The 26,828-nt window shown below is 40.2% G+C and overlaps 1 protein-coding gene across 1 annotated transcript; it reads left to right on the forward strand.

Moving 5' to 3' along the window:
- Positions 1-3,766: 3,766 nt before the first annotated feature.
- LOC103127013 (zinc finger protein 14-like) lies at positions 3,767-19,570 on the forward strand. Its single transcript, XM_060182446.1, has 4 exons — positions 3,767-3,781; positions 14,551-14,677; positions 14,854-14,914; positions 15,937-19,570. The coding sequence occupies exons 1-4, from the start codon at positions 3,767-3,769 to the stop codon at positions 17,261-17,263; spliced, it is 1,530 nt and encodes a 509-aa protein (XP_060038429.1). The 3' UTR covers positions 17,264-19,570.
- Positions 19,571-26,828: the final 7,258 nt, after the last annotated feature.

Here is a 26,828-nt window from a genome sequence, read left to right on the forward strand (position 1 = left end):
TCCTGCCACACAGAAAGAATTATGATACCTCAGCTCCTACCCCAATACATCTTTCTCCTCATACAGCCCAGCGTGGAGCAACTAGTCATCATCCCCCCACATCCCAAACTTTAGGTAAAGGAGACATTCCTGAGATTATTATCATTGGACCTAGGCAGATCAAGCAATAATAGAAAGGTCACCACTTCCTGCATCCCCTGATGGCCTGATAGGATTTCCCCAAAGAATCAGTTCTTTCCAGTCACCCCACAACACCCCCCTATCCATTTGCCTGGGACTTGTCAACTCATATATACCTATCAGCAGAATCATCATGACTCTCTCTCTGGCCATCACTGTGCCAAGAGTTGCCTTTCATGAACTTTTATCTACCAATGTCTGCTTTGCCTGCTGACCTTGTTCCCTCTCTGTGTGTTAACTTTATCACTCACATTTTTTTTTAATTTTTATTATCTCTATTTATTGGATAGAGATAGCCAAAATTTGAGAGGACAGGAGAAGACAGAGAGGGAAAGAGACAGAGACACCTACAACATTACTTTACCACTCACAAAGCTTTCTCCCTGCAGGTGAGGACCCAGGGGATCCAACCTGGGTCTTTGTACGCTGTAACATGTGCGCTCGACCAGATGCTCCACAACCCTTCACTCACATTTCTTTCTTTTTTTTAAAATTTATTTTGTATTTAAGAAAGGATAAATTAACAAAACCATAGGGTAGGAGGGGTACAACTCCACACAATTCCCACCACCCAATCTCCATAACCCACCCCCTCCCCTGATAGCTTTCCCATTCTCTATCCCTCTGGGAGCATGGACCCAGGGTTGTTGTGGGTTGCAGAAGGTAGAAGGTCTGGCTTCTGTAATTGCTTCCTCGCTGAACATGGGCGTTGACTGGTCGGTCCATACTCCCAGTCTGCCTCTCTCTTTCCCTAGTAGAGTGGGTCTCTGGGGAAGCGGAGCTCCAGGACACATTGGTGGGGTCTTTTTTTCTTTCTCTTTTTATTTTCCCTTTTGTTGCCCTTGTTGTTTAACATTATTGTGGTTATTGATGTTGTTGTTGTTGTATAGGATAGAGAGAAATGGGGAGAGATAGATACATGCAGACCTGCTTCACCACCACCTGTGAAGTGACACCCTGCAGGTGGGGAGCTGGGGCTCGAACCGGGATCCTTAAAGTCCTTATACTTTGCGCCACGTGCGTTTTACCCACTGTGCCACAGCCCGACTCCCCCTTCACTCACATTTCTAACACCTCTTGCTCTCCTCATGGCTTTCATTTCTGGCTCAATGATTCTAACATTGCTGTAACATTTTTTTGCTGTGAAACTGCTGTAATGCTACCACTGATTTGATTTCATTTTGCTTGCTTTAAATGTTATCTATTAATCTGAATAAGGATAGATAGCAAGAGACTCTTAGATGCACATGTAATGCTCACTCCTCAGGACCACATGCTACAGAGACCAACACTATCCAGTGTGTCACTTTCTATGCTGCAAGATATCATATTTAATTTTTATTTAAGACTTTATTTTTTTATTACCAGAGCACTGCTCAGCCCTGGTTGTTGTTTTTTGTTGTTGTTGTTCTTTGTTTGTTTTGCTTTCAGGTTATTGCTGGGGCTCAGTGCCTGTACTACAAATCCACTGCCCCTGGAGGCAATTTTTTCCACCTTTTTGTTGCCCTTGTTGTTACCCTTGTTCTTTTTTTTTTCCCCTTTTGTTGGCCTTGTTTTTTTTTGTTGTTGTTATTGATATCATCATTGTTAGATAGAACAGAGTGAAATGGAGAGAGAAGGGGAAGACAGAGAGGGGGAGAGAAAGACTCCTACAGACCTGCTTCACCGCTTATGAAGAGACTCCCCTGAAGATGGGGAGCGGGGGGCTGGAACTGGGATCTTTAAGCCGGTCTTTGCGCTTTACGCCAGGTGCACTTAACCCCCTGCGGTACCGCCCGACTCCCCTTGTTGTTGTTCTTAATGTTATTGTTGCCACTGCTGTTGTTGGATAGGACAGAAAGAAATCGAGAGAGGAGGAAAGATAGAAAGTTGCAGACCTGCTTCACCGCCTGTGAAGCGACCCTCCTGCAGGTGGGGAGCCGGGGGCTCAAACTGGGATCCTTATACTGATCCTTGCACTTCGCACCATGTGCACTTAATCCTCTGCTACCCCGGACCCCCTCAGCTCTGGTTTATGGTGGTGCCAGGGATTTAACCTGGGACTTTGGAGCCTCAGGTATGAGAATCTCTTTGTATAACTATTTGCTGTCTACTCTCATCCAATTTTTAATTATTTTAAACAGAATCCTAATAAACTATTGCTTATAGTGTTTTCTCAGTTAAACTTTTTTTTTTTTTTTTTTGCCTCCTGGGATCCTCTTTGCCTGCACCACGAATCCACTGCTCCTAGAGGCTATTTCTTCCATTTTGTTGCCCTTGTTTTATTGTTGTGGTGGTTGTTATTATTGTTGTTATTGTTGTTGGATAGTATAGAGAGAAATGGAGAGAGGAGGAGAAGACAGAGGGGGAGAGAAAGTTAGACACCTGCAGACCTGCTTCACCGCCTGTGAAGCGACTCACCTGCAGATGGGGAGCCGGGAGCTCGAACCTGGATCCTTACGCCAGTCAGTTCAACTTTTTTTTAATCTTTTTTTTTTTATTTCTTTGTTGGGGAATTAATGTTTTGCATTCAACAGTAAATCAGTTCAACTTTTTATTAGAGTTAAAAATGAATTTGGTGATTGGTAATGGCACACTTAGTTAAGTGCATATATTAGAAATTTAGGGAGTCGGGCGGTAGCGCAGCGGGTTAAGCGCGTGTGGTTAAAGCGCAAGGACCGGCATAAGGATCCTGGTTGGAGCCCCCGGCTCCCCTCCTCTCTCCATTTCTCTCTGTCCTATCTAACAACGACGGCATCAAGAACAACAATAGCTACAATAATAAAACAAGGGTAACAATGGCAAAAATAAAGAATTTTTTTTTAAAAGAAAGAAATAGAATTTAAAGAAACTTTATTACCTCCAGCCCCCAGATTCTGTTCTGGTTTTCATTCCAAACGTCTATTCACTTTTCTCAAAATGTTTTTCTTTTTTTCCTAGAGCATTGCTCAACTCTGGTTTAGGATGGTTCTGTGAACTTAATCTGAGACTTTTAGTACCTCCGGCATGTCAATATCACTTTATTTTTAATATCACTGTTTTAATGAAGATTTCTGAGCAGTGGTTAGGTGAGGCCCAAGTTAGTTAAGGAGACTAGTAGACATTTTACTATAGTTTTGTGGAAGTTTTTGTTGAAGGGAAAAGTAAAGAGCCAGGGTACTGGGCCTTTTTGTTTATTTGTTTGTTGATTCATTTATTCCCTTTTGTTGCCCTTGTTTTATTGTTGCAGCTATTATTGATGTTGTTGTTGTTGGATAGGACAGAGAGAAATGGAGAGAGGAGGGGAAGACAGAGGGGGGAGAGAAAGATAGACATCTGCAGACTTGCTTCACCGCTTGTGAAGTGACTCCCCTGCAGGTGGGGAGCCTGGGGCTCTAACCCAGATCCTCACGCTGGTCCTTGCACTTTGCAGCACGTGCGCTTAACCAGCTGCACTACCGCTGGACTCCCGGTGCTGGGCCTTTTATGTATTACAATGTCTTCCCTGTAGGTGCAGTGCTATCAAGTGAAGGGGCCTTGCTACTGGACTGAAAGCAAGAGTCTCAAGCTACTGCTGTGATTTCTCTTCATCTCTTGGCCTGCAAGGACATTCAGAGAAAGAGGAAGAATGGCAGTTTCTCAGGTAAGTAACCTGTTCCACATCATAGTCTGTTTTTTTATCCTCTGGGATAAGTTGTACTTTAAATTATGCATATTTAATTTACTACTGCTTCTTTTTTTGCCCATCATATTTCTCTTTCTACCTCTCTTGCAACCTCTCCCTCTCTTTTTTTTCCCCGGGCACTGCTCATCTCTGGCCTGTGGTGGTACAGGATATTAATCCTGGGACCTGGGAGCCTCAGGCCTGAGAGTCTGCTGCATAAACTTCATGCTATCTCCCCCACCCTCACACTTCTTTTTCACTTACTCTTAAAAGACTTGTTTTTTTTCCCATTAGTATTATCACTGGGACTTAGTGTCACCATTATTGGGTGCCATGTTACATATAGATACAGATATAAATAGATGAGAGAAATGGGGAGGGGGTTGAAGTAGATAAACCTGCAGCCATTGTAAAATCCATTCAGGTGTTGAGGAGATGGGTCTTGAACTGGGATCTCATAAATGATCATGTCTGCTCTCTCCTGGGTGTGCCACCATAAAGATCCCATTAAAGAATTTTTGAGGGAGTCGGGCGGTAGCGCAGTGGGTTAGCACACATGGCGCAAAGCGCAAGGACCGGTGCATGGATCCTGGTTTGAGTCCCCAGCTCCCCACCTGCAGGGGAGTCATTTCACAGGCGGTGAGGCAGGTCTGCAGGTGTCTATTCTCTCCCCCTCTCTGTCTTCCCCTCCTCTCTTCACTTCTCTCTGTCCTATCTAACAACGACGACATCAGTAACAACAACGATAATAACTACAACAATGAAAAGCAAGGTCAACAAAAGGGAAAATAAATAGAAAAAAAAATTTTTTAAAGAATTTTTGAGGGCCAAAACGTAACTACTGCAATAGGGTTTAACTTTGTCATATCCAGATACCTAGTTTCAAGCTCAGGCACTACATACAGACATGAAAAGGAAAACCTCATGGGTGTTACTTTGGGTGTCTTCATTTTTCTTGTCATCCTCTATCTAGAAAAATAAATATATAAATAATTAAAATTTTCTCACTAAAAGTGGTGGAATCCAATAGAAATGATGCTCATTAGGGCATAATCCCTGCGAAGGGGTAGAGAGCATAATGGTTATGCAAAGAGGCTCTCATGCCTGAGGCCCCAAGGTACCAGGTTCAATCGCCCAAGCCACTCTAAACCAGAGCTGAGCAGTGCTCTGGTAAAAAAAAAGTGTGTGTGTGTGTGTGTGTGTGTTATATTCAGAGACTTCTCTTTCTCCCTACCCAGGAATTCTATGTGGAATAAAGAATTCTTTTTTTTTTAAGTTTTATTTATTTATTCATGAGAAATGATAGGAGAGAGAGAGAGAGAGAGAAAGAACCAAACATCACTCTGGTACATGTGCTGCCAGGGATTGAACTTGGGACCTCATGCTTAAGAGTCCAAAGCCTTATCCATTGCACCACCTCCCGGACCACGGAATGAAGAATCCTTATGTTGATTAGTGGCATGCACCTGTTGAAAACGTTTTCTTTTGCACAGATAAAGTAATGGCTTTAATCCAGTATTCTTTAACCCAGTAGAAAGGTGTCTGCCCTTGGATATCAGAGAGCAAACATAATTCTGTTTAGTTTCTATGTTGTTTTTTCATAACCTTTATCCAGAATAGTATGAAACTCAATAAATCCCCAAAGGGTTAATGAACCAGAATTACTCAATTTTTTTTTAAAAAAGAGACTTTATTGTTATGATATGCAAGTATCTGACAATTAGTGATTGTAAGTTTTTTTGTTTTGCTTCCTTTTGTTTTTTTTTATGGGAGCACTGATTAGCTCTGGCTTAAGGTAGTGCAGGGGGTTTAACCTAGGTCTTTGGAGTCTCAGGCTTCAGAGTCCCTTTGCATAAATAACCATTATGCTGTCTTCCCCCACCCTATGAGCAGTTTTAGATATTCTTCTGACCATTTAAACATCTTCTAGGTTATAAAGACTGTTAACTTATTCCTCTCACATTTAATGTGGTTGTTCATTTTACTGCTACTGAATTATGTGAGTAAATATACTACTAATTAGCTCTTTATCTAATGTGTGAAATGTAAATATGTTTTCTCATTCCATACTGTGTCTCCCTGAGTCTTGGTCATGGATCCTTTTATTGTGCCAAACATTTTAAATTTGATGTAGTCCCAGTGTTTCATTTTTCCTCTTTTCTTGCTGTGTATCTCAAGTCTCCAATGACATTTTCAAATCAGATATTATGTACTGTGCTTTGGATGAGTTCTATGTATTTTTTGCTTACTGGTCTACCATCCAAGGGCATAACCCATTTTGAGTTTACACATGGTGTCATATGAGAGTCTTGTTTGTTCCTTATGCATGTCATGACTCAGTTTCCTCAACATCATTTGCTATGGAGAGGCATTATCCTGACCTGAGGACAGTCCATTTTTGTATCCTATCATGCCACATCAGAAATAGGCTGTTGCTGGTTTAGCAGTGCTGGGGCATGAGGGAGTGGTAGTGGCCCCAAGTCTCTTAGGTGACTTTTTGGTATCTATTGTTAAAAACCTTGAAGGCCAATTGAAGGAGCTCTTTTTGTGGGGTCTGTGGCCTTAAGATTTATGGGGCTTTTTCTTAATATCAGGTGTTAGACTATCTAATAAACTGGCTGTGGAGAAAAAGGATGCCCTCTGGCATAGTGAGATCTAAATGAGTGTGTTTTGGGAGAGAAAGGGGGCCGACATTTGTTTCCCCAACATTGAAAAAATTTGTCATGCATTATCTCAAGAAAGAATTTGAGGGGAGAACATGATTTTCAGGAATTTTAATTTTTATTTAGGAAAATTGAGAGCATTCACGTTAGGATATGAGAGAGAAGCAGAGTTAATACTCATGATGATCTAGACAGAAAGAAAGAGATGCCCACAGGTCTCCCTTTTTTGTTGTTGTTGTTGGAGTTATTGTTATTGATGTCATTGTTGTTGGATAGGACAGAGAGAAATGGAGAGAGGAGGGGAAGACAGAGAGGGGGAGAGAAAGACACCTGCGGACCTGCTTCACCGCCTGTGAAGGGGCTCGAACTGGGATCCTTACGATCCTCCCTTTTAACACCCAAGCCCCACTTCCACTTTTCCAATCAACACCTGTTACCACTCCGTTTTTTTTGGGCAGTGCCTTCCAGGTACCTCTTGTCCCTCAACATTTTCCTCCTCTAGGAGTACAGACCGAAAATTCTTTTTAGGATGTTGAAGGATGAGGTTTTGTGTTTTTGTAACTGCTTCTTGCAAGCATGTGGGCAGTTGTCTTGTTGACTCATATTCCTAGACAGACCTGTTCTGTCCCTAATATTTCCCTAGTAGGGTAGGTCTCTGGAGAGATGAAGTTTCTGGACACTTTACCATGTGATCAATCTGTGCAGGGAGGTCAGGGTGGCGTCATGGTAGCACCTGGTACTTGGTGGCTGAAAGGTAGCAAGGTATACAAATGTTTAACAAATAGAGGGCCAAAGTGTAAGATTGGAGCCAGTGAGAGTTAAGAAATTTAGGATGAGAGGTAGCTAAGAGTCTGTCTAGGGATAAACATTCTTAGGAGACTGGGACTCTACAGTCTTTTATTGAGCTATTATCATAAAGGCAGGCTTGAGAATTATCTGAGAGGATGGCATTAGAGTAGAGTGTGGGACTTGAGAACTGGAATAAGGCAGAGTGGCTCCCATATAAGGGGGTTGGGCGGTAGCGTAGCAGGTTAAGTGCATCCAAGGACAGGCGTAAGGATCCCAGTTCAAGCTTTCAGTTCCCCACCTGTGGGGCCAGGGGAGTTACTTCACAGGCAGTGAAGCAAGTCTGCAGGTGTCTGTCTGTCTCTCCCCCTCTATATTCCCCTCCTCTCTCCATTTCTCTCTGTCTTATCCAACAACATCAATAACAACAATAACAATAATAACCACAACAACGATAAAACAGCAAGGGCAACAGAAAGGGAAAAAAGGGGGTCGGACAGTAATGTAGCGGGTTAAGCACACATGGTGCCAAGTTCAAGGATCACTGTAAGGATCCCAGTTTGAGCCCCCAGGTCCCCACCTGCGGCGGGCGGGGGGTGTCACTTTATAAGCAGTGAAGCAGGTCTGCAGGTGTCTATCTTTCTCTCCCCCTCTCTGTCTTCCCCTCCTCTCTCCATTTCTCTCTGTTCTATCCAACAACAGCAACATCAATAACAACAGTAATAATATCCACAGCAATGATAAAACAACAAGGGCAACAAAAGGGGATAAAAAAAATGGTCTCTGGGAGCAGTGGATTCGTGGTGCAGGCACTGAACCCCAGCAATAACCCTGGAGACAAAAAAAAGGGGGGGTGGATAAATATATATATAATTAACTGTACCACATCATTCTGACCTGGGGCCCATGTCAGCCTCCTAACAAGGAGGCTGTATGATCTCCAGGTTCCTGTCAGTTTAAGTTCACTGTGTGGTCACAACTGGGGCCATGTCTGCAAGTTGCATGACCATCCTTCCTCAAGATACAGAGTAGAGTGACCCAGCCTCTCTACAGTGAGTAAGGCAGTCTTTACTAATACTGCTTTTCAGTGAGGATAAAGTTTGAGAGGCCCACGATAGGGCAGAGAGATGTCATGCAGGTCTAGATCCATATCTATGAGTAGGACTCCAGGTGGTGAAGTGGCCTATCGCTAGCCAAAACAGTCAAGCTAGGTAAGTCTGTCTTGTCACCACCCACTTTCTATAGTCCAACCTCTATCTAATAAGCTTAAACTTTCTCCCAATTTTTAAGGCCTTGAGGGCCATTTGTTATACAGTAACTGAATAACAATCACATATTCTGCTGGACTTAAAACTAAACTAGTGTGACCAACAAGAAGTACACAAGTCCTGACAGTACTGAGGCCAGGATAAATAAGAATTTGAACTAAGGGGAGTCGGGCGGTAGCGCAGTGGGGTAAGCACACATGGCACAAAGCACAAGGACCAGTGTAAGGATCCAGGTTCAAGCCCTGGCTCCCCACCTACCGGGGAGTCGCTTCACAGGTGTCTGTCTTTCTCTCCTCCTGTCTTCCGCTCCTCTCTCCATTTCTCTCTGTCCTATCCAACAACGACGACATCAATAACAACAATAATAACTACAACAACAATGAAAAACAAGGGCAACAAAAGGGAAAATAAATAAATAAATATTTTTTAAAGATTTAAAAATATATATATATAGGGAGTCAGACAGTAGTAGCGCAGCGGGTTAAAAGCATGTGGGAAGCTCAAGAACCGGCATAAGGAGCCCAGTTCGAGCTCCCCACCTGCAGAGGAGTCGCTTCACAGGCGGTGAAGCAGGTCTGCAGGTGTCTATCTTTCTCTCCCCCTCTCTGTCTGCCCCTCCTCTTTCCCCTGCTCTCTGTCCTATCCAACAATGACGACATTAACAACAACAATAACTACAAAAACAACAACAAAAAACAAGGGCAAAAAAGGGAAAATAAATAAATATAAAAAAAGAAGAAAATATATATATATTTTTTGGAGTTGGATGGTAGTGCAGTGGGTTAAGCGCAGATGGTGCAAAGTGCAAGGACCAGCATAAGGATCCCAGTTCGAGCCCCCTGGCTCCCCACCTGCAAGGGAGTCACTTCACAAGCAGTAAAGCAGGTCTTCAGGTGTCTTATCTTTCTCTCCCCTCCTCTCTCCACCTCTCTCTGTCCTGTCCAACAACGACGACATCAATAACAGTAATAACTATAACAATAAAACAAGGGCAACAAAAGGGAATAAATAAATATTTAAGTATATATATATTTATATTTATACAAAAATCTCCCAGGTCTTATACTCAAAGTGACCCCCACCAAGAAACATCAATATAAAACTATTAAAAATAAAGACAAAGTTATGCAAAGAGTCTCTCATGCCTGAGGCTCCAAAGTTCCAGGTTCAATCCCCCGCACCACCATAATCCAGAGCTGAGCGGTGGCTCTGGTTAAAATAAATAAATAAATAAATAAATAAATAAATAATAAATAATGACAAAGAAGGGCTAATGCAGACTACTAGAGAAAAAAGAATTTTGACATACAAAGGCAAAACCATCAGGCCATCTTAAGATTTTTCACCACAAATACTAGACACAGAAAGTGAATGGAATGAAATATTCACTGTACTAAATGGTAAGAATTACCAGCCACAAATATTCTATCCTCCTAAATTATCTTTCACGTATGGAAGAGAAGTTTAAACCTAGCCAAGCATACAGACACTGAAGGAATTCACCACCACCAATGCTGTCTAGAAGGAGGCTTTTTGATTTAGGGAGCCTCGGCCCCTTTCTGAAAGAAAACAGCAGAATTTTAGAGGAGATTGACTCAGGAGAAGATTACAAGATTCAGATGGGAAGGGAAGGCCCAGCTGAGAAATAAAACTAAATTGTGAAAGAAAAAAACCTTTGAGTAGTGGGCTAAAGAAGCCACTGTAGGGAGTCGGGCTGTAGCGCAGCGGGTTAAGCGCAGGTGGCGCAAAGCACAAGGACCAGCATAAGGATCCCGGTTCGAACCCCGGCTCCCCACCTGCAGGGGAGTCGCTTCACAGGCAGTGAAGCAGGTCTGCAGGTGTCTGTCTTTCTCTCCTCCTCTCTGTCTTCCCCTCCTCTCTCCATTTCTCTCTGTCCTATCCAACAACAACAACAATAATAACTACAACAATAAAACAACAAGGGCAACAAAAGTGAATAAATAAATAAAATAAATATTAAAAAAAAGAAAAAAAAAAGAAGCCATTGTAATTAAAAATCATTGTGGCGGGCTTTAAAAACTTACTCATTTCTCAAGGACATAAATGCCACATTTATTCCTGGCAACGGAGTAAGAATAAACGTGGTTAAGAGAGAGAAAAAAAAAGGTTAGTGCTGACAATAGAGACTGTCTGACTTAAGAGAAAGCACTAATGTGGTTACTTTAAAAAGAATAAAAGTTTTTTTTTTTAATTAATTTCTCTCCTGGCTGGCTTACCAAATGTCTTGTTTCCTCAACATTTACAAAGTTTATCACGCATTATCTCAAGAAAGAATTGAGGAGACAGCATGAATTTTTTCAGGAGTTTTAAATTGTATTCAGGAAAACTGAGAACATTCACGTTAGGACATGAGAGAGAGGGAAAGAGAGAGAGAGAAATAGGCCGAAAGAGAGAGAGAGAGAAGTGAAGTTAATACATGGTAATATGATGATCTAGACAGAGAGAGAAGCCCACAAGTCTCCCTTCTAACTCCCAAGTCCCACCTCCACCTTTCCTAACCAAACCTGTCACCCTAATACCAAAAGCAGACAGGGACACAACCAAAAGAGAAAATCAGACCAATATCTCTGATGAACATAGATGCTAAAATATTGAGCACAAATGTAAAATGTTGAACAAAATTCTAGCCAAGAGGATACACCAAAATGTTAAAAAGATTGATCATCAAGACCAAGTGGGGTTTATCTCAGGGATGCAAACTTGGTTTAATATATATGTCCCAAATATTTTGATAGCTCCTGTCTTCATTTTCACTAAACTCTCAAAACATTTTTGATTTCTTCTTTAATTTCCTCTTTGACCTAGTAGTTGTAAAGTAGTATACTGTTTTTGTTAATCTGTGTTAGTTTAATTCCACTGTGGTCTGAGAAGATGCTTGGGATGATTTCAATGCTCTTAAATTTACTGATGCTGTCTTTTTGGCTGAACATAATCCTTGAGAATGACACATGTGGACTTGAATAGAATGTGTATTCCAGTTTCTTGGGGTGAATGACTCTAAAAATGTCCAATAGTTCTAGTTTATCTATGTCTTTGTTTAGCTCCCTTGTTTCTTTATTTTCTGCCTAGATGATCTGTCGAGTTTAGAGGGTGGGGTATTGAAGTCCCCTGCTATGACTGTGTTGCTGTTAATATATTACTGTAGCTCTTTCAGTAAATCTTTACGTGTTATATTTAGATGACTTCTCCTTGGGTACATAAGTGTTAATAACTGTTAAATCCTTTTGATTGATTGGTCCTCTGAGCATTAAGTAATGTCCATCCCTATCTTTTTAAATTTTATTGATTTTAAACTCTATCGCGTCAGATATGAGAGTTGTTGTTCCTACCCTTTTTTGTGGGCCATTGGCTTGTATGATAGTTTTCCATCTTCTCTCTCTCTCTCTCTCTCTCTCTCTTTTTTACCTCCACGGTTATTGCTGGGGCTCACTATGAATCCACTGGTCCTGGAGGCTAATTTTTTGCCATTTTGTTACCCTTGTTGTCATTTTTGTTATTGTTGCCATTGATGTTGGATAGGACAGAGAAATCAAGAGAGGAGGGGAGACAGAGGGGGAGAGAAAGATAGATACCTGCAGACCTCCTTCATTGCCTGTAAAGCAACCCCCCCCCCCCCCGAAGGTGTCAGGGGCTTGAACTGGGATCCTTATGCTGGTCATTGATGGTCACTGCTTGGTCCTGTGAGTTTCCAAACAAATTCCATTTATACTTTGTGGGTTCTGAGTCAATTATTCATCATGTTCTCATCAGGAGAACAATGTGGAAAGGCTCCCACTGTACATCCCCACCTCTAGCCCACTGGGATGTAGATCTCCTGAGTTTACCAGCCAGTTCTCTGCCTCCCAATGTCAGCATGGGGCCTCCTGGCTGCTGATCTAGCCTCCAAGGGGCAGTAGCAATGGAAACTCACAGTTGCATTTGGTGAGCCGTAGGGAAGTCCTCTCCTCCCTTCAGCAGTCTTTTTATTAGTAAAACAGACTGGAGGTGGCACCTCAACCAGCAAACTGCTGAACTGTTACCAGTAGCTTGGGAGTAGATAAGGGCTTTAGCCCCAGGAATCTCTCCTTAAGGCGCCTCTCTGTCCATCAGCCACACATGTTTGCACTCACTGGTAATTTGGTGGGTTCCCAAATTATTTCTAGAAGAGAGGAGGGGAGGGAAACACAGTTGCTGCTACTCTGTAGCCCCACCTTCTCAAGTTCATTTATTTATTTATTTTGCTTGCAGGCATTTTTTAATTTGATGTAGCCCTATTGATTTGTTTTTTATTTAGTCTTCCTTGCAATTGGGTTTGTCTCATCAAAGATATTCTTGAGGTTTAGATGGGAAAGTGTTGCACAAATATTTTCCTGTAAGTATTTGATAATTTCTACCCAGAGCTGTATACAAATTTAATGCAATACCCATCAAAGTCCCACCAAGTTTCTTTAAGAGAATAGAACAAAAATTACAGTCCTGTTATTTCTGGGACCAGAAAACACTTTGAATTGCCAAACAATCTTGAGGAAAGGAAACAGAAATGGAGGCATGGTATTCCCATATCTGAAACTATATTATAAGGCTACCATAATCAAAACAGTCTGGTACTGGAACAAAAATAGATACACAGACTGGTAGGATAGACTTGAAAGCCCAGAAATAAATCCCCACAACTATGAACATATAATTTTTAAAAATATTTTTTTTATTTATTAACGAAAAAGATAGAAGGAGAGAGAGAAAGAGAACCAGACATCACTCTGCTATATGTGCTGCCAGGGGTTGAACTTGGGACCTCCTGCTTATGAGACCACTGCTTTATCTACTGCACCACCTCCCAGACATCTAAGTTTTGATAAAGGGGCCCAAATGATTAAATGGAGGAAGGAGGGTCTCTTCAATAAATGGTGTTGGGTTGAAACATGCAGAAGAATGAAAATTAACCACTAGAAATGGAAATCAACTTTTAAATGGATCAAGAACCTGGATGTTTAGAAATTTTTCATTTCTAACAAATTTATCACAATCATCATGTCTTTGTTTTTAACGCCATCAGTTTGTCATTAGGGAGGCATTATGAATTCTCTACCCAGTGGCCATTTTTTTCCTCATTTATATTTGAAAGTTTTATATAGGTGAAGAGAATTTGATAGGAAAATTCAAATAAAATATTTCAATCTCTATGTCCTTGTTATAAGAAATTATTTTTATATGTGGTAAGTGAAACGAATGTTTATTTTCTTTTTGTTTTTAACTCCATCAGTTTGTCATTAGGGAGGCATTATGAATTCTCCATACCTGATGGACATTTTTTTTCTCATTTATATTTGAAAGTTTTATATAGGTGAAGAGAATTTGATAGGAAAATTCAGATAAAATATTTCAATCGCTATGTCCTTGTTATGAGAAATTATTTTTATATGTAACAAGTGAAATGAATGTTTATTTTCTTTTAATGGGAAGAACTGAAGATAGTGAGAAGACACAGCAGACTGTGGCACAGTGATAAAGCTTTGGACTCTCAAGCATGAGGTCCTGAGTTTGATCCCTGGCAGCACATGTGCCAGACTGATGTCTGGTTCTTTCTCTCTTTCCTTCCATCTTTTTCATTCATAAATAGATAAATAATATCTTTTTAAAAAAATAAAGAAAAGTCCAACATTGCTCCACCACGTATGAAATGTTCCTCCTGCATGTGGGAACTAGGAGATTTTCTGTGTCAACATGAGTTGTACTACCACACAGTCCCTAAGGTTGTATCATTTACTAATTACAAAACTATAGAGGGAGGATAGTGAGAACAGGAATATCATTCTGTCACATGATATGCCAGGAATTAGACTCTGCCTCATGATAGAAGCCATGTTGTAATCATTGTACCAACTTCTAGGCCATGGTTATGAGGTATTTGATTTTCAAGTCACCAAAGATATGTTTGCAGATGATACAATTATTCACAGTAGAGACTAGATGTCTAATCTGCTGTCATTCTGAGACATATTCTCACATAAACACACTGGACATATTTTAGGGCTCAGTGACCTATGAAGATGTAACTGTGATATTCACTCAAGAGGAGTGGGCACTATTAAATCCTTCAGAGAAGAAACTCTACAGAGATGTGATGTGGGAAAACTTCAGAAACTTTCTTTCAATAGGTAAGTATAATATGCCTTCATTTGTCAATTATAAGACAAATCTCCTTTTTTCTACCAATGTTCACCAATATGATAATGGAGGTACTGTTAAGTGAGTGGGGTTAGACTGTGACTCAAGATGGATCAAAAATTCAATTTTTATAATTTATAATACTTTCTATATTCTGTAATTTTAGAAAAATTACAAGAGAACCATTCCACCAAAGAAGAGCATAATACCCATGGGAGTAAACAAAGGTGAGAATCACATTCACAATAAAACATAATGTCCCTCCCATAAAGCTATTGTGTTTTCAAAAAGTTTGTCTCTCTGTACTCTACTGAGATCTGGTACCTTCATGTTTTCCTTGTGTGAGTGGACTTGTGAGTTCTTAATTATGTGCTTTCTACTGGTTGAACAGTTGCAGAGCATCCCTTTTAATACAGTTTTAAGAAAACAAAATTTGTAATTACTGCCACAAATAGATTAATTTTAAGTGATTTCATCAAAAATTACTTCATAAATAGGTTATAGAGTAGTTGGACAAGTGAGTCAAATATGATGCATGTGATGTACATGACTGAGGTTTCTGTTTGAGTCACTGGCAACACAAGTACCATAATTATGTCCTACATTGTCTGTCTTTTCTCTACTGTATGGGAAAACTTTCCTCATATGTAATAAGTAAATGGAAACTACAAAATGGTCAAAGATGCTCAGTGTTTACAAAACAGAACACTTGAAAACATATCTCCAATGTATGAATCTATGTTTTATGATATTTAGTGGTAGTCCTTGTGGAAAGAAATCAATATTTTTAATGAAAAAAATTCAACACAAAGCCAAAACATGCTATTAGCAAAAAGTAGTTCAATTAGTAAATACAAAATATCTGTAAAGATACCATTAGTTGGCAGAAGTAGATAGCATAATGATTCTACAAAAAGACTCTCCTACCTGAGGCTCCAAAGTCCCATGTTCAATCTCCCCTACCACCATCAGCCAGAGCTAAGCAGTGCTTTGGCAAATAAAAGATTATTAGTTATGGCATAATGTATTTATGCATTACATGAAAGTGTTTAGTACTTAACCATTATTTCTTTGAGCTTTGTTTTTGAATATTTGACATTTTTCAATATAAATTTTTTGTCAGATGTATTGATAATGTCTATAATTGTGTGCTTTGTTATATATAATAATGCCCTGCATTTTACTTAATAGAATCAATTGTAGTTTTCTTTATTAAAATAACATGATGTAATTTTTCATTATTTTACAGTAATACAGTGGTGAAAATCTCTGAGGGCAAAGAAAGTAAAAATTGTAGGAAACATCAAGAATGTGAAGTATACAACAAACTATTCACTTACTCTGGTCATCGTCAAAAACATGAAAGAACTCATAAAGGAGTGAAACCTTATGAATGTAAACAATGCGGTAAGGCCTTCAGTTGTTCCAGTTCTCTTCAGTTACATGAAAGAACTCACAGTGGAACGAAACCTTATGAATGTAAACAATGTTGTAAAACATTCAGTCAAGCCAGTTCTCTTCAGAGACATGAAAGAACTCACAGTGGAGAAAAACCCTATGAATGTAAACTGTGTAGTAAAGCATTTAGTAATTCCAGTTCTCTTCAGTTACATGAAAGAACTCACAGTGGAGAGAAACCATATGAATGTAAACTATGTAGTAAAACATTCAGTTTTCCCAGTTCTGTTAGGAGACATGAGCGAACACACAGTGGGGAGAAACCCTATCAATGTAAACAATGTAGTAAAACATTCAGTCAAGCCAGTAATCTTCGAACACATGAACGAGCTCACCGTGGAGAGAAACCCTATGAATGTAAACAATGTAGTAAAGCATTCAGTCACTCCAGTTCTCTTCAGTTACATGAAAGAACTCACAGTGGGGAGAAACCATATGAATGTAAACTATGTAGTAAAACATTCAGTTTCCCCAGTTCTCGTTGGAGACATGAACAGACTCATCGTGGAGAGAAACCCTATGAATGTAAACAATGTAATAAAGCCTTCAGTCATTCCAGTTCTCTTCAGTTACATGAAAGAACTCACAGTGGAGAGAAGCCCTATGAATGTAAACTATGTAGTAAAGCCTTCAGTCATTCCAGTTCTCTTCAGATACATGAAAGAACTCACAGTGGAGAAAAACCCTATGAATGTAAACAATGTAGTAAAGCATTCAGTCATTCCAGTTCTCTTCAGTTACATGAAAGAACCCACAGTGGAGAGAAGCCCTATGAATGCAAAGTATGTAATAAAACATTCAGCTTTTCTACTTCTCTTTGGAGACATGAAAGAACACACAGTGGTGAGAAACCCTATCAGTGTAAACAATGTAGTAAAACATTCAATCAAGCCAGTAACCTTTTGACACATGAACGAATTCACAGTGGAGTGAAACCGTTTGAATGTAAACAATGTAATAAAGCATTCAGTCAAGCCAGTTCTCTTCAGTCACATGAACGAACTCACAGTGGAGAGAAACCCTATGATTGCAAACAATGTTATAAAACATTCAGTCGATCAAGTCATCTTTGGAGACATAAAAGAATTCACAGTAGAGAGAAACCCTATGAATGTTAACAATGTAGTAAGAAATTGAAATTCATTTTTTCCAGTCATCTTCAAATACATGAAAGAATATATAATGGAGAGAAACCCTAAAAAATAAATACAGATAGATAGATCAAAGTGGTGTAGGAGGTGGTGCAGTAGATAAAGCACTGGATTCTCAAGCATGAGATCCTGAGTTTAGTCCCCAGCAGCACACATACCAGAGTGATGTCTGATTCTTTCTCTCTCTCTCTTCTCCTATCTTTCTTATTAATAAATAAAAATTTATAAAAGAAAAAAAAAGAAACCCTACTAGTGCAAACAGTGTAGTAAAACAGTCATGCTAGTTCTCTTTGGGCACATGAAAGAATACACAGTAGAGAGAAAACCTATGAATGTACACAGTGTTATAACATTTGGTTGTTCCAGTTCTCTTCAGACACATGGACAAACACACTGGAGAGAAATGCTGTGAGTGTAAACAATGTAGTAAAACATTCCATTTTTCCAGTAATCATCAGATATATGAAAGAATATAGTGGAGAGAAACCCTATGAATGTAAATAGTAAAACATTCAGTCAAGCCAGTCATCTTTGCAAACATAAAAGAACTTAGTGGAGAGAAAGTTTATGAATGTATGCAATGTAGAAACTATTCAGTTATTCTGGTACTCTTTGTAGACATGAAATAAGTCACAGTGGGTCAAAACCCTATGAAAGTAGTAAAGCTTTTAGTTGTTCTACTACTCTTCGAACACATATTCACAGTGCAAGCCAATCTTATGAGCATAAGTTGTGTACTAGAGAGATGCAACTTGAGACATGATGTAGTACTTAGTGGTTTAACCTTCAATATAATAGCTCCCAGGTTTGAGCTTCTGCACTACATGTACCAGCATGATGTTCTGTTTTATTCTCATGTTAATATATAAGTAAATGGGTTTTTTTATTTCTTTATTGGGGGATTAATGTTTTACAGTCAAAAGTGAATATAATAGTTTGTATAAGTAAATGTTCTTAAATAATTATAGAGACCACAGTTCCATGATAAACAAGTGATTTCATATCTATGAGTATTATGTAAATGTAAGGAATATGAACAAGTACTTTTTTCAGCTCTGGATAATCGTGTGGGGGCTTAAACCTGGGACTTTGGAGCCTCAGGCATGAGAGTCTCTTTGCATACCAAAATCAATGAATGGAGTTACATCAAATTGAAAAGGTTATGTGCAGCAAAGGGAATCACCATCATAATAGAGATACTCCCCACAGACTCTGAGAAAATATTTTGTTATACATAATAGAAAGGATTGATGGCAAAAATACATAAAGAACTCAACAATAAAAAGATAAACAACCCCTTCAGAATAGGAGGAATATATAGGCAGAATACTCTCAAGAGATTTAAATGGCCAACACACACTTGAAAAAATACTCAAAGTCACATCATCAGAAAAATGCAAATAAAAACAACAATGAGATACTATGTTATACCTGTGAAAATGTCATGTTTTAGAAAAGACAGAAACACCCAACTGTTGGAGAAGCTTTGGGAGTAAAGAACACTCCCACACAGTAGGTGGGTATAAAAGTTGGTCTGAAAATTATGGAAAACTGTCTGGAAATTCATCAGAATACTAGAAATGAACCTACTTTACCATCTAGCAATGCTTCCTAAGGAATTAGGGAAAATAAAAAACACCTACCAAAAAAAAAAAAAAAAAAAAACCTATCCACACCAATGTTCACAGCAACAATTTGTCATACCCACATTGGAAGCAACCCCCAGGTGCCAAATAACAGATGAATGGCTAAGAAGTCTGTGGTACAAACACCTAATGGAATGCTGTGTAGCTCTTAAAAAAATAAGGTCATCACCTTTGCTGTATCGTAGTGAGAACTTAAAGGCATCATGTTGAATGACCCTAACCAGGTAAAGGAAAACAATACAGAATAATCTCACTTGTAGACAGACTCACAACAAAGAACAGGGAGAACATCAGGTGAAATATTGACTGGGTGTGGTATAGGACATCAAAACAAAGGACTTTTTGAAAGGATGAAAAGGGACAGGGTGAAGGAATATTAAGATCTAGCTGCACCTGTGCACTGGAGACTTTCAAACCATTAATCCCCCAATAAAATTAAAGAAAGATAAATTGTTTGGATTCTCTGCATATGCCAGAGTGATTCTTTGGTCCTCTCTCCTCTTATTAGAGAAAAGCTCATATATTTCTATTATAGTGCAAGAGTATATATTTAAAAAATTGTTATAAAAATATGAAAATAAAGCTTAGGAATGTTAAGTAATATTTGTAAAATAAAGGATAAAACTGGCCTATTTTGTGTATGTAGTATCTTTTGGAAAATTGTTAGATTATTGGTGAAAATTATTTTTTATCTTTTATTGGTAATTTAATATTGATCTATAAAATTATATGTGCCAATTATTCATGCACATTATATTGTTAGTTGGGTTGTTTTATTTTAGTAAAGTAAAACGAGTAAACCTTACAAATTAGTCACTCTGAAAATAATAGAGTTGCTTGCACAGTGCCACAAATTTAATTGTGTTTTTTATTACTTAGTCTGAACATTTTATGTCAAATAATTTTATCACTAGAAACAGAATAGGGGAAGTTGGGCGGTAGGGCAGTGGGTTAAGCGCATGTGACGCCAAGCACAAGAACCTGCATAAGGATCCTGGTTTGAGCCCCTGGCTCGCCACCTGCAGGGGAGTTGCTTCAGAGGCAGTGAAGCAGGTCCGCAGGTGTCTATCTTTCTCTCCCCCTCTCTATCTTCCCCTCCTCTCTCAATTTCTCTCTGTCCTGTCTAAACGATGACATCAATAACAACAATAATAACTACAACAACAATAAAAATCAAGGGCAACAAAAGGGAAAATAAATATTTAAAAAAAGGAAAAGAAACAGAATAGGTGCCAGGTGGTGCACCTGGGTAAGCATAAACATTACAAAGCACAAGGACCCTGATTCAAGCTCCTTGTCGCCACTTGCAGGAAGAAGCCTTCATGAGTGGTGAAAGCTGCAAGGTGTCTGTCTCTTTCCCACTCTATATACCCCTTCCTGCTCAATTTCTGTCTCTAGACAACAATAAATAGTAAACAAATTAAGAAAGATAATAGATGTTTTGGTATCTTTTTAATTAGCAATGATAGAGTTCTAGTTATTGATGATGCAAGAGAAAAATGCTCTAGAATGTTGGAGAGAACTTGGGGGGGGATGACACATCTGTACTGTGTGTGGGAATATAAGTTGGGGTATGTGATACCAAGAATTGAACTCAAGACTTCAGGTTTGAGGGTGTTGATTTACCCTATTTAGCACCTCAGAGTCACTATCTCCCCCATCCCTTTCAATTTCTGCCTATCCTATCAAAAATAAAATAGAAAAAAGGGTGAAGGTGAATGGTGGATTCTTTTGGAAAAGTAGTTAGTGGTTCACAGGATGAATTGGCCAAGTTAACTTTGGGCAGCTATTTTCACAAATTGGGATATTAGAGTATTTTGATTATAAAATTTAGGGGGGGGTCGGGCAGTAGTGCAGCGGGTTAAGCACATGTGGTGCAAGGCGCAAGGACCGGCGTAAGGATCGGTGGTGGCGCAGTGATAAGGCTTTGGACTCTCAAGCATGAGTTCCTGGGTTCGATCCCCGGCAGCCCGTGCCAGAGTGATGTCTGGTTCTTTCTCCTATCTTTCTCATTAATAAATAAAAAAATAATAAAATCTTTAAAAATAAATAAATAAAAAACAATGCGCAAGGATCTAGGTTCAGGTGCCCCCTCCCAACCTGCAGGAGGAAAACTTCATGAGTGAATTGAGCAGGGCTACAGGTGTGTCTCTGTCCCTTTCTGTCTCCCCCTTCCCTCTTGATTTCTGACTGTTTTTTTTTTGTTGTTGTTGTTTGTTTTTATCAGAGCACTACTCAGCTCTGGTTTTGGTGGTGTGGGGGAATGGACCTGAGACATTGGAGCCTCAGGCCTGAGAATCTGTTTGCATAACTATTAATGCTATTTACCCCCAGCTCTCTGGCTGTCTTTATCCAATAAATAAAATAAAGATAAAAACAATTAAAAAAAAAGGGGGGACTTCATGTACATTCTCCTAGTTATTAAAAAAAAAACACCTGTGGGGAGTCAGGTTAACGTGCAATGGATTAAGTGCAGGTGGTGCAAAGCGCAAGGACTGGCATAAGGATCCCGGTTCAAGCCCCTGGCTCCCCACCTGCATCCAGGTGTGGTGGGATTTGTCATCCAGCCACTGAGCTCCCAGAGATAATCCTGGTGACAAAAACAATTTTTAAAAAAGGAAGAAAAAAATTTCAGTATAAAAGAACCCTTTAAATTTTTTGAAAACTCAGCAACTTCATTTGTGTATTTTTATATTGGTAGATGCTTAATTCACATTCTTTCATTAATGAAAATTGCCTTACTTGGAATTCATGTACACATCTCTTGTCAAAAATTTGAATGGTAGGGGGATTTCTGGAGGCAGGGCTACAGAGCAGCAGCAGCTGTGTTTCTCTCCTCTCCTCTCCCTGGTCAACTAGGAATACCAAAGGAGATCATCTGGGATCAAAACAAGGCAGGACTAGAATGACTTCAGGAACCCACCAAATCACCAGAGTGAGTGATTAAGCTAAGTAAGTGATTAAGCCTACTTACAGTTTAAAAGCCAGCAAGCTCCCATAGCCTACAGGGGAGGAAAAGAAAAGAGGCTTTAATCCACTGTGCTCCAAATCAGGGATTAAAATAATATTGAGGGAGTCCGGCGGTAGCGCAGATGGTTATGGGCACATGGCACAAAGCACAAGGACCGGCATAAGGATCATGGTTCAAGCCCCCAGCTCCCCACCTGCAGGGGAGTCGCTTCACAGGCAGTGAAGCAGGTCTGCAGGTGTCTATTTTTCTCTCCCCCTCTCTGTCTTCCCCTCCTCTCTTGAATTCTCTGTCCTATCCAGCAACAACAATAGCAATGACAACAATAATAATAAGGGCAACAAAATGGGAAAAATAGCCTCCAGGAGCAGTGAATTCATAGTGCAGGCACCAAGCCCCAGCGATAACCCTGGAGGCAAAAAAAAAAAAAAAAAATCAACTATCACTAAGCCTGCCCTGAAAGAAGTTCTGAAAGGTCTCCTATAAACAGTCAGACCACCATAAATATCTCATATATCAGAACACTAAAAATCTACAAGAGGGAGTCGGACTGTAGCGCAGCGGGTTAAGCGCAGGTGGCGCAAAGCACAAGGACCTGCATAAGGATCCCGGTTGGAACCCCGGCTCCCCACCTGCAGGGGAGTCGCTTCACAGGCGGTGAAGCAGGTCTGCAGGTGTCTATCTTTCTCTCCTCTCTGTCTTCCCCTCCTCTCTCCATTTCTTTCTGTCCTATCCAACAACGACAACAACAATAATAACTACAACAATAAAATAAGGGCAACAAAAGGGAATAAATAAATAAAAATAAATATTTAAAAAAATTTTAATAAAAAATCTACAAGAATGGGGTTGAAATATCTTCAATCTTTGCTATCAATAAATGTCGATGGCTTGAATTCATCTATTAAAAGGCACAGAGTAGGAAGATGGATAAGAAAACACAACCGAACAATATGCTGTCTACAGGAAACCCACCTAACTCAACAAGACAAACACAGACTCAAAGTGAAAGTATGGAAAACTATCATACAAGCCAATGACCCACAAAAAAGGGCACATACAGCTATTCTCATATCTGAGCTAGGTTCAAGACCCTACCCCATCTAGAGAGGGGAAAGCTTCACTATCAGTATTCTTTCTCTCTTCCTTTACATACCCTCTCTCAAATAAAAGGGGGGGGGAGGAAAAATGCTCACTAGAAACAGTGGATTCATTATGCAGGCACTGAGCCCCAGCACCAACACTAAAAAAAAATAATAAATGTAGTGATGTATATCTCAGGGAAAAGAAGCTTAAAATAATAATTCTCATATATATATTTCAGAATGAGCAAAATTTTGATTGTTTTTTCAACTTAAATGAAAATATATTTTGTATAGAAATATGCAAACCAGGGGCTGTGCGATAGCACACAGGGTGCAAAGTGCAAGGACCAGTGATAAGAACCCAGTTTGAACCCCCGGGTCCCCACCTGCAGGGGAGTTGCTTCACAAGCGATGAGGTAGGTCTTCAGGTGTCTTTCTCTCCTCCTGTCTTCCTATCCTATCTTGACTTCTCTCTGTCATATCCAACAACAATGACAGCAATAACAGTAATAATAACAATGATAGGAAGGGCAACAAAAGGGAAAAAATAGCCTTCAGGAGCAGTGGATTCGTAGTGCAGCACTTCTAGCGTTTGCCCTTCTTCCGTAGCCAGTCAACAGCGTCAGGTTGAGTCTAAGATCCAGCAATAACCCTGGAGGCAAAAATGGGAAAGATACAAAACTCAAGTTTTGGGGGGAGGTGCAGAAAAGTATCCTTGTAACAACAGAAACCCTGTAAATAAATATTTCCTCAATACAGTGATAATGGAGGTTGGGGGGAGATTTAAATCTGTTACCTGTAGGCAAATTGAAGATTGGGAAATCTGGCCATTAAAACTTCATACGTTTCTTTCAGTCTACTGACATCATGAGACAGCTTTCCATAAGATTTTTCCTCCTTCTTTTCTCAACAGCGATTCAGAAGTAAATTAAGACCAAGTCTCAGAACTGTCTTGTTCTAACTTGAGAGAATACTAGTAATTTCTACGTCCATTTCTATTTGCAAAATTCAGATTTCTTCTTTTTTTTAATGTTTTATATTCGACAGTAAATACAATAGTTTGTACATGCATAACATTTCCAAGTTTTCCATATAACAATACAACCCCCACTAGGTCCTCTGTCATCCTTTTTTGGACCTGTACATCCCCCCCAAAACCCCCTCACCCGCCCACCACAGAGTCTTTTACTTTGGTGCAATACGCCAACTCTAGTTCTGGTTCAACTTGTGTTTTCTCTTCTTCTTTTTTTAAAAATTTCTTTATAGGAGAATTGATTATTTACATTCAACAGTAAATACAATAGTTTGTACATGCATAATATTTCCCAGTTTTCCATATAACAGTAACCCCCACTAGGTTCTCTGTCATCCTTCTTGGATGTGTATTCTCCCCACCTACCCACCCTCCCCAGAGTCTTTTACTTTGGTGTAATACGCCAATTCCATTTCAGGTTCTACTTGTGTTTTCTTTTCTGATCTTATTTTTCAGCTTCAGCCTGAGAGTGAGATCATCCCATACTCATCCTTCTGTTTCTGACTTATTTCACTCAACATGATTTTTTCAAGGTCCATCCAAGATTGGCTGAAAACGGTGAAGTCACCATTTTTTACAGCTGAGTGGTATTCCATTATGTATATATACCACAACTTGCTGCAGGTATCTTTCAGGCTCTCTCCTTCCCCTCAATTTTTGGCTTTAATCTTTGTTTTTTAAAAAAATATTTATTCCCTTTTGTTGCCCTTGTTGTTTTATTGTTGTAGTTGTTGTTGATCTCGTTGTTGTTGGATAGGACAGAGAGAAATGGAGAGAGGAGGGGAAGACAAGGAAGGGGGGAGAAAGATAGACACCTGCAGTCCTGTTTCACTGCTTGTGAAGCGATTCCCCTGCAGGTGGGGAGCCGGGGGCTCGAACCAGGATCCTTACACTGGTCCTTGTGCTTAGCGCCACCTGCGCTTAACCCGCTGTGCTACCGCCCGACTCCCTTGGCTTTAATCTTTATCCAATAAATAAATAAGAAAATATATTTTTTAAAAAGTTAAAATAAATAAAGTGTATCTTTAATAAAGACTAAATTTGGGATTAGTTCTCTGATCTGAGGCCCATTCCATTGCAGAAGCTAACATATCCTATCTTCCTTTCATTTCTCATGGGCTATATCCTTTGCAATGCAGCCTCAAGCAGGCCACGAAAACCATGTCCCTACCAGCCTGATCTATAAAGTGGACACTTTCTCAGAGGCAGCCTGCCAGCATCAGGGAAGCTTCATACTGAGGCATCTTGGCGGTTCATCTGTAAAGGTCAGGGAATAGAGCCTGGAAACACAGACACTTGGCTGTACCACACTGGCACACATAGGAAATAGGAGTTAGGGCACAAGAATACCACTGCACACTATGGGAGGAGTTTAGATAAGGGAACCACACTTGGCAATTTCAGCAGGCCAATGGGAAACTGACCTGGATTAGGGTAAATAGGGTTTAAGAGGGGGCACTTATTTATTTACTCCCTTTTGTTGCCCTTGTTTTATTGTTGTGGTTATTATTGTTGCTGTTGTTGGTGTCATCGTTGTTGGATAGGACAGAGAGAAATGGAGAGAGGAGGGGCAGACAGAGAGGGGGAGAGAAAGACAGACACCTGCAGACCTGCTTCCCTGCCTGTGAAGTGACTCCCCTGCAGGTGGGGAGCTGGGGGCTCAAACTGGGACCCTTAGGCCGGTCCTTGCGCTTGGCCGCACGTGTGCTTAACCTGCTGCGCCACCGCCCGACTCTCGAGGGGGGGCATTTATATCAAGAGACCTTTTGTAATATTTCCAGGACCTCAGGGACCCTAACTCTATAAACTTTCTCTTCATTTTAACTTCAATTCTGCACTATTTCTATCTCATCACTAATTAAAAAAAATATTTGGAACTTGCATACTCTTCATGGAGTGTTATAATTATTTCAAAAGGACCTTTGATAAACCCACATGGGAGAGAGCTGGGGAAGGCCCCAGTTAACCTTTCCTCTCACTCAACATACCCAATAGAGGGGACTCACAGCACCTAAGAGGTAGACTTTGAGGGCTAGACTTGGGTGGCCGTCTGCAAGACAAGTATATTGTGTGCCCTGACCTTCTGGCTCATCTGGGAAATGCCAGCTGTTCTCTACTTCCTAGGACTGTCCGGGGAAAACGCCTATGCACTCAGCCAATGATGACTGCCACTTTGTAGTTTTCACAAGGTTCTGGCTGTCCAGGCAACCACACTGACCTTCAGTGAGTCATTATTTCAGAGAAAGATTTAGAACTGCTGATTCAGATCAGGTCTGGAGGTCCCTGCATGATACAAAGTAATTTATGAGGACAGATAGTTCTTGATCCCTTGACCCCTTCTCTCTGGCTGTTGGATCACTTTCTGAGAAGCCTGTGGGTCCAAAGTTTATATGAGGTGTTTATATGAGGTACTACTTAGTAATCTCCCGAGGGACTTTGTGGGGAAGACCTCTCTCCCTGCTCTGTGTCTCCTGGAAAGAGAAGGTGTTGGGACAGCAGCTCATGTTGCACACTGCTTTGCTATCTCAGAGGAAACCCTGACCCAGTCAGGTGCAGAGTGCTGCCTTCCAGGGTGACAGTCCAGAGATAGTCTCCTTAGGTCTAGTTAAAAGAGAATGCATGGCGCAAAGCACAGCATAAGGATCCTGGTTCGAGCCCCCGGCTCCCCACCTGCAGGGGAGTCACTTCACAAGCGGTGAAGCAGGTCTGCAGGTGTCTATCTTTCTCTCCCCCTTTCTTCTCCTCCTCTCTTGATTTCTCTGTCCTATCCAACAATGACAACATCAATAACAACAACAAT

The sequence above is a fragment of the Erinaceus europaeus genome, chromosome 23 (genome assembly GCF_950295315.1).
Source record: "Erinaceus europaeus chromosome 23, mEriEur2.1, whole genome shotgun sequence".
NCBI lineage: Eukaryota > Metazoa > Chordata > Mammalia > Eulipotyphla > Erinaceidae > Erinaceus > Erinaceus europaeus.

Bases quoted from the DNA above. Each gene is read 5' to 3' on its own strand.
- LOC103127013 (XM_060182446.1), top strand. The intron at 14,678-14,853 runs GTAAGTATAATA...CTGTAATTTTAG, and splicing joins CAGAAACTTTCTTTCAATAG to AAAAATTACAAGAGAACCAT. The intron at 14,915-15,936 runs GTGAGAATCACA...ATTATTTTACAG, and splicing joins ACCCATGGGAGTAAACAAAG to TAATACAGTGGTGAAAATCT.